General features: G+C 44.9%; 1 protein-coding gene across 1 annotated transcript in view; it reads right to left on the bottom strand.

The window, feature by feature from the left end:
- Nucleotides 1-5,335: 5,335 nt before the first annotated feature.
- RPL21 (ribosomal protein L21) overlaps nucleotides 5,336-8,815 on the bottom strand; it is a 3,675-nt gene continuing 195 nt past the window's right edge. Inside the window, exons 2-6 of the mRNA XM_010133209.1 lie at nucleotides 8,778-8,815; nucleotides 8,101-8,162; nucleotides 6,968-7,080; nucleotides 6,172-6,322; nucleotides 5,336-5,471 (exon numbers count right to left, since the gene is read on the bottom strand). The exon at nucleotides 8,778-8,815 is cut by the window's right edge and continues 8 nt beyond it. Coding sequence (XP_010131511.1) covers nucleotides 5,382-5,471; nucleotides 6,172-6,322; nucleotides 6,968-7,080; nucleotides 8,101-8,162; nucleotides 8,778-8,815 — 454 coding nt within the window. The 3' untranslated portion in view covers nucleotides 5,336-5,381. The remainder of the gene's footprint in view (nucleotides 5,472-6,171; nucleotides 6,323-6,967; nucleotides 7,081-8,100; nucleotides 8,163-8,777) is intronic.

Genomic DNA, 8,815 nt, shown 5'->3' with positions numbered 1-8,815 from the left:
GGCTCCGCCGGCAGCAAGGAGCCGCCCCACGGGCGGTACCGCCCCCAGCCGCCCGCCGGCCCCGGCTGTACCGCCCAGCAGCACCCTGCGCCTTCCAACCCCCAGCTCCCCCTCAGCTCTCTCAGCACATTGACCCCTGCGTACCCCCTCGGTCGATACAACCCTCGCTGCCCATCCTGCTTGCAGCCCTGTCCCTTCCACCCCAACCACCTTCCCCGTTCCCAGGGCGAGGGGTGGGCTCCCCGTGGGCGCAGGCACCAGCGGGTTGGGGTCAGCCCGGGAAGGCTGCACAACCTGCGGCCCAGGTCCGAAGGCAGGCACCGCAGCACCCTGCCACGCATCACCCTCACCCGGGACAGAAGCACAAGTCTCCATGGGTTTGAGAGGGTGCCTCCTCACCCCATACCAGCCCAACCACTGCAACAGGCTCCTGCTGTACGCACCCTCCCTGCAGCAAGGGACTCGAGTCATCAAAGAAGTGAAATTATTTATTCTCTTACCTCAGACTATGTTGCTTCCCACACCTGGACACATCCCTCTACACTCAGTGTTGAAATCCCAGCTAGTGGATCAAGCACAGTCAGCCCTCAAACCAAAGTGGTCCACCGGGCCTTGAGGTGGATTAAGCTCTCTGGGATTTTAAAGTGGAAGAAAGTTTCAGAGGAGAAAGGTGCTCTACAACCACAGGCTGACATTAAATGAGGCTCAGACCCACAAACCGTTGCCCTGGCTCCTGCAACACTGCTTCTGTAGCCAGCTGCTTTGTAAGCGTGCGTGTGTTCGCAAGATGAACAGTCCCTTGAAGGGCTGCTGTATTCTTATCAGAGAGGTAACACAAGCCAGCAGGAAACAAGGAGGCCAGCAGGCTGGGTCTCGAAAGGAATGGGATGGGTCTGTGGTCTGACAGCCTGGCACCATAATGGGACAGAGCCACCATGGTAGCTGCTGGGCACTGGCTGCAGGGCTGATGCCGAAGGTACAGGTGGCCCTGAATGCTGGCCCACCTACCCCCAGGGCACTGAGCTGGACCTCAGTGGTAGTGGGGCCATACACTGGTGCAGCACTCAGTGGCCTTCCCTCTCCCCTTCCATATAGCCCTCAGAAGATGCAGACAGTGACAACAGGTCATGTTTTTCCCCGCTTTCCTCTTGTCCTCCCTTGTACTTTTGTCCCACATCCATGCAAGAGTCCAGGTACCTGATCTGCTATGCGCTTTGGACATCCTCAGTCCTAGTCTCTCCAGTGACACGAGAACTCAAACCCCCAGGGTAACATCACCAGCTTTGCTCTACCAAAGCCACGGTGTTCCTGAGGAAAGTCAACCCTCAGCACCACAGGGACAAGGACGGGGAGGAACTGCTTCCCATGGGCACAGAGTTCATGCAGGAAGCAAAGGCTCAGGCTCTGCGCCCTGCACCAGCCAGAGGACTGTCCATCCGCCTCAGAGAAATGTTCTGCCCTGTGTGAAGATTCTCCCCTGGTGCCCTAGAAATGTTCTGCCTGATGACAATTCCACACTGCTCTTTGCTGAAGGGATACACACACTTCACAGTAGTTAAGACCATGCTAATGAACATCCATAAAAGTAGTGCCTGCAGAAAGGCAGAGTGGAAGATGTGCTGTTGATTGGTTTTCTAACTCTAGTGCCTAAAAACCCCTATGGTAACAGCAAGGCCACTTTTAATCTCAAAAACTGATTGCCTCTAAAATTTCTACTTCACTTCCCATCATGCCAGTGAGCCCTCTTCTCTTTGTGAACAAGATTTCTCTTGTATTACTAAAAGCTTTTGTTTTCCAAGGTTCATGCTATTGTCATCGCTCCCATTGTCACCGGAACACTTGGCTTTGGCCTTGCTCGCAGTGCTGACACTGGCTATTTTTATGCATTTCTTTACAGAAGAGCTATCAGGGTCCATTCACCCTGTGCTTAGAAGAGCTACTGAAATGCATCCATTCCAGGCTGACCATTCACCGGTGCTGAGCTGTGGAAGCCGCAGTGTTAAACAAACACTGTTCCCAAGACTTGAGGAGCTCCCCCTTGCTAGGCAGCTGTAGAGCTCCTGGTTCCTCACCTGCTGCTGAGATCACCTGCAACAGGCAAACACTGAGGGTCAAACAGAGAGATGACAGTGTGCAAATCCAGGTAGGAAACCCTGTGAAGGAATCTCTTTCCAGAAAGCAACAACAGCTTGTCTCTCCATCAACACCTACTCTGGTACAACAAGAGCAGTTCAGTAGATTGAAGCAGTCGGGTCTCAGATTCCTCATGTGGGAGCCCACATTAGCTCTCTGTTCTGTGGGCCAAGTGATGCCTGGGATGTGTGGGCCTCAAAGCTCTTCCAAAGAGCCTCTCCCTTCTCAGCTGGAGGTCCTACTTGGAAGTGCCAGGCTGGACTTTCACCCATTCCACACAGGGGGCCCATGCCACCATCCCTATGGTCTATCGCTATCCCCTTTCACACAGCAACATTGCTCAGTCCCACTCACACAAAGTCCCAGAGAAAACAGATTTTGGCAGGGAACCAGCTGCAATGATTTGAGGCAGTAAAACCTGGAAAGGAGGCGGCAGCTCAGCCCCTACCTCCTAACCAGGCTCCAAGGAACAGAGACAAAACACTACACTGAAGTGTAACAGCTTGTGCCAATCCCCAAGCACTTCATTCTCCACACCTTGTATAGGGACAGCTTGACCACCAGCTCTGGGATAATGAAGTCTCTGCGCTAGAAAGGGACTGGAAGACTGGTAACATACTGGACTTTTGCAGAACTGGCTTTTAAAGTAGGGATTCCCAAGTTCTGCTAGCTCAAGTTCTATGAGAAACCTATAGCCTGGTGGATTTCACAACAGATCTCCACAATTTAAAGTATTGCACAATGAAACAAAATTCAGCAGTCACAGTGTGGAAAGCACTTAGCCTGCAGCTGGCAGGCTTGCTGCTGTTTCGCTCGCTAGGCACAGCCTCAGAACAAGACCACAGAAGACCAGTTAGAGCCTATGGGTCTAGTGCTTGAAACCCCTTCCAGAGCAAGTCCAAGGGGAGGGGAAGTTGCAGCTCCAATCATGCTTCCTCCACCCAGAGGGGCAGGGAGGATCAACTGCCAAAACTGCCTCCCTCCCAAATGTCCTGCAAAGCTCTGCACACACCTAAAACTCTTCTATCAAGAGGGATGTGTTTCAGTTTAGACTCTAGTTTCAGGACTGAAGGTGGCCTGACAGGCAGCTCTTCAGCAAGTTTTCTAAGACACCCATCTCCCTCTCTTGTCAGGACTGTGCAAAAACAGGGCAGCTCAACACACAGGAAGCAAACTTTGACAGCAGGTACTGAGATGTGCAAATAACTGAACTGTGCTTCTGCAAACCTAACACTACCACAAAACCACCACTGCACTGCGAGCAACCCACAGGTAGAGTCCATCAGCCCAAGAGGAGTTAAACCCTTAGTTAATTTGTCCTTTCAAACATTTAAAAAAACCCAAACCCAAAAAAGGCTTCTCTTCCTGTACAAACCCAGCTTCACTTTCTGTCATTTCTGGGAATGCTGACCAGGGAAGCATTCCCTCCTCCTCCCAGCCCACACACGGCTTCCAGATACGCATTTATCACCCACTGTCAGCACAGTGACCTTAAACACACCGAGACTAAATAAACTCAGAACCGTTGCAATGCACAGCGTCTCTGGAAGCACAGCTCTTGAATGAGGCTGCCGTATGCTGTCTAGTCTTATTAGTCCAAATTGATGAAAACAAATTCCAAAGTTTAGAACTGCCCACCACTTACTGTTAATCGCTTCATCACGATGCTGCAGCTAATCCACTGCTATCTTGACCAGGTAAGTACGAGCCAAACACAGATCCACAATAACTTACACAAACTTGAATGAGAAGAAAATTTAAGGTACTGTCACCAAAGATCGTACCAAATAAAGCCTCCCACTTCAAAGCCTAATGGAAAATGATGCTTATCTTGTGAGCCCAATACCAACTCTAAATCACTGTGGAAATGACAAGCCAAAGCTGATAAAGGTCTAAGGCTTAGTGTACAAACCCAGCTGCTCCAAGAACACCCCACTTGATCGTAAAAACTAAGGGCATAAGCTGCAACAGCCAAGTCAAGGTTCAACAACCCTGCTTCAGGAGATGGTGGTGCACTCCATGTCCAATACAGATGGTGTCAAAATACAGTACTAGCGTTCTGGATCAGCCTGTTAGCAGGTACGCTTTGACCCATCCTCTTCACAGCGATTTCAAGGTCACTCCAACTACGCAGCCTGCTCCATCTTTTGAAATGGGAGCTTGGAGAAACTTCAAGTGCAGCATCTGCTCACAGGGTTTTTGAACCTCCAGTGCCTAAAGCCCTGAAGCCAGACAATGACTTCAACAGCCAAAAACTACATTCCATGAGAATGGGAACACCCAGAACTGAACATTAGGTAAATGCAAACAGACATTAATCACTTAATTTATCAACAATCACACTTAGAAGGGTAAAAATATTACTTATCCATTTCTGTAACACAGTTAAGCTTGAGTTTATGCATGTTCAGAGCTAACTAAACAGGTTGCCTTCAGCAGTAGCAAGCTTCACGGCAGTTCAAACAAGGCTCACAGAAATAGCATTGGTTAGTAAATTGTCAGCTGAAGATGTTCTTCCATTCAAGACCCCCTGGTCAGGTGGCACCGGGGTTTTGCAATGCATCAATAAATCAGTGAGATGAGACGAATTACGACATCCAGGCAGATGTTTAGATTCAAAAGACGTGCAACAAACACACAAAACCCAAGCATTCAGCTCAGCCTACCAATTCAAAAGATAAAAACCAAATTACAAAGGCTGGCACTTCTGGAATCGAAGCCTCATTTCTAAACTACTACTATTTCCTGGGAATGCTTACTGACCCCGGGACATTCTCAAAATCCTTCTTTTGCAGATTACAACGGTGAAACACCAAAACCCACCCACAGCAACCTCAAGAGGTTGCTCTCAAAAACTGTTTCCACAATTCCTTAAAATTTGAGGCCCATTATCTCTTTTACCCACGCAAAAATTAAACCTTCAAGCGACACTGTACAATTCTTGGTCTGTGCTCTGAAGTTTGCTGGTGAAATGATTCCATGTCCTCTCTTATTACCCCATGGTCATCACTAAGCATTAGCAAATTTCAGTGTTCCCAAGATCTATGGTCTATATAAACAAGTAAACTGACAAGCAAAAGCTGTAGATGATTTAAATCACCAAGCACCATGCAAGGTAAGTTACTAAATTTTTAAGCTTCAATGACAGAAGTTTCTAAAGCATCGGTTCCAAAAAACTAAAGGAATCAGCCACAATCGCATACAGTTGTCCAAAACCAGATCTTTAATTTATTTCTTTAAAACGTGCATTATGCCATGAATTCGTAGGGAATTGGCTCCAGCAGCTCTGGATCCTTGCCGTTAGTTCTCACAAAGTGTGCTTCTCTTGGTGGAGCAGGCTGTAAACAGAAAAAAGAAAACTCATGGTTCTAAATCTCAAAAGCAACCTCACAGAAAATTCATTTTGACAACCACTTAACACATTATTACATAAACAGCAATTTTACCATTCCTGGACTCCTCAAAATTTTACTCAAAGAATAGCAGTAAGAAAATGATTCTGCTAGAAGGTGTGCTTGACTTTCACTGCTGAATGAAAAAAACACCACCTTACCCTCTGCAATTTACTAATCCACACTACCACGAAGTGACGTACCCCGGGATGCCAGAAGCACAGCTATTACCTCCTCTCTAAAGTCGAGTTACTCATTCTTAACTTTGTTCACAGCCAAGACTACCATTTCCATGAAGGAACAGTGCAGTTCTGCACACGCACCACACACTCAGATGCAGATACAGTGGTGCTGCCACTCTACTCTTCAAAAAATAACCTCCCACAAAAGGACTGCACACCCAAGTGAGGGTGGTGGCACCAGAGACCTCCAACACAGTCTGCCAGAGACCTCGATTTTTCAGAATTCTGCAGGCAGCTTCATTCATGCGGTGTGTTTGTTTGCTTTGTTTTTCAAGACGGAGAGCTCGGTTTACAGCATAACGCTGCTGTTTTGGATGAAAACAACATTTTACTCAACTGGTTTGGTTCTGGCTGTTTTTTGGTGGAGTGAATCAACAATGTGTCAACTACAATAAAAATATTACCTGGCGTTTCAGTTGAACCCAAATGCCTTTTTCTTTTGCTTCCTTTTTCTTCCTTTCATTCTCCTTCACACGCTGCAGAAAGCTGTCTCTGCTCTTGGAATGTTTAATATGCTCAATGCGCACATTAATTCTCTTGGCAAGGATCTTGCCCCTAAGAAAGGAAATCAGTTTTTATTCTACTGCATTTGAGAAAAAGCTACTTCAAAGCTAGTTTTACAACCCTTACATGAGTAACTTCGTAAGCTCAATTACAGATGATTTTCCTTTAAAGGGCGATCACCCAAACGCACTGCTGCAGACGCAAATCAGATATAACTTACACAACTGAAAGCTTATTAAAACGTGCTGACGATTTTGGATTCTGATTGTGGAAAACACAGAATTTTAACCTTGTAACATACCAACAAAGAACTGTATCACCACTGTACTCCTGTCCAGCTCCTGGGAAAAAACCCAGCTTGCCCTCTTCCGACTAAATGGTACAAAATCCAGCTGAATACAGCTACAAATTAGTATTTTAAAAGGGCTTCAGTACCCTTGTGAAAGTTGGCTGAAAATCGCCATTAGGTAGTATCACTTCAAGTGCTGTTCAGAAAAAATAAAAGCTGTTTCCTCTGACAGGATCCAAGTCAAATGAGTGTCATTTGCTTGGGTTATAAAAAGGATATACACTTTACCCACCTTGAATGACCAATCAAGACAACAACTGTCTAACTGGCAAAGTGAAAGGAGGGTGCAATCACAGTTCAACTTTCCCCAAATACAAAGCTTCAACTCATGGAACTTTTTTACTTACTTAACCTGCTTGTTAACAATAATGCCCACTGCGTGCTGAGTAACGTTATATACCCTTCCAGTCTTGCCATGGTAACACTTGTGGGGCATACCTTTTTGAACAGTACCCATCCCCTGTTGAGAGGTAAAACAAGAAAGTGAAAAAACTTTAACTTGAAAAAAAAAAAGTAAAATCAAAGACTTTTCTATCAGAAGGTACTTACACATTTCAAATTACTTGAGATTAACGATTTTAAAATAATTCTATTTTATTCACACATTAGAATTTATGACCATGCATTGTGTATCTGAAGAGTACCAACTTTTGGTATTACAATTCTGGTTGCTTTCAGTGTCGGTGAAATGACTGATCACTTTGCTTTCAGCAAGCAATCACAGGAGACAATCATCATCAAGCTCCAGTGTGTCAAGAAGTGTTAATTTTCAACAAATAAAGAGCCAAATACAACAAACAAATTACACACCATGTTCTTTGATTGTTATAAAAAATCTGCATTTCAAATGGATCTAAAGAATTCAACCAAGTAAGAAAGGCTTTCAGGTTTGCTACAACTTAATTTTAAATGTACTGTTCATCTTAAATGACAAGTTCTAGAAAATACCAAGTGATGGAAAATGCTGCTTCACTGCTTTTCCCCGGATACATATGGATGTGTCCATACATTTATTTCTTGGTTTCTCGTTTTAATGTGGCTTCACAATCATCATCATATATACACCTCTACACACTTATTTTCAGTAAAGACACAGGCATAATTATCAGCTACCCCACCACAAACTATGGTTCTTCTGAATAGTAGGTGCAAGCCAGGCAAAACAGATCACCTGCTGAAACAACACCTGGGGTTCCTGTGTAAGTAGTGCTGGTAGGCATCATGCAGCAACCCGAGCATTACATACAGCAGCTTTCACTCACTTTTTTTCAGCTAAACACACAGTAACGAAGCACAGCCAACTGCATTACTTGTACATCTATATAAAAACCCCACATAAACCAATATGTGACACTTCAGTGTTCAGTACACCGTCATTCCAGAATTGCTTCAAAAGCGAGCGCCCAAGACACACGAGACCACCTCAAGAAACTGCAGAGACTGAAGAGCTAAAGCAATTACACTGCGTTTCAGAAAGTACCTTGATATCAACTATATCACCCTTCTTGTAGATGCGCATGTAGGTACCCAGCGGGACAACTCCTGTTAAGATACAAATTTGGATACTTATGAAACCCACAATTTCACTCACACACAAAATAGGGCAGGGGACACAGATCAGGTATTGATAAAATCTTTGTAAATACCTCAGATTTAAAATCAATTTCAAAAACAAAACTGAGAAATCAAAACATCTTTTTTTAAAAGCAGCAATTAACATGCTCACAAATTTTTAAAAAGTCCCGGTAACTCAGGAAAAATCACAGGTTTTCAACTTCTGCTTCAGAAAAATGGTTTAATACCTTTAATCTCATTCCTATTTCATTGTGAACACAGCCGCTGTCACTCTAATTGCTAAGAGGCACAACCGCCATAATTTTTAAGTAAATGTAACTGTTGAAATATCTTTCTCACCTTCAAATTAATTTTGAAGCACTGACAGAATTAGTAGCATTGTTGCTACTGTGAAGCAATCAGAACACCAATGCCTAAGCTGCAAGAGCTGAGAGTTTACTTGCATATCACTCTGAAGCTTTTAGCCCAAGTTGTCAGAAAACCTCTGACACAAGCCACTATTTTACAAACACTGCTTAGGTACAGTTGACATCCAAGAGATCAGTAACTTCAGTCAGTGTTCTTCTTACAAGGTATACTCACCATGCTTGCGAAATGGCCTTGAGAACATATAACGCGTT

Source organism: Buceros rhinoceros, unplaced genomic scaffold, assembly GCF_000710305.1.
Source record: "Buceros rhinoceros silvestris isolate BGI_N320 unplaced genomic scaffold, ASM71030v1 scaffold4163, whole genome shotgun sequence".
Classification (NCBI taxonomy): domain Eukaryota; kingdom Metazoa; phylum Chordata; class Aves; order Bucerotiformes; family Bucerotidae; genus Buceros; species Buceros rhinoceros.
The sequence above is the reverse complement of the archived record's forward strand: the minus strand, read 5'-3'. Positions and strand labels throughout refer to the sequence as shown.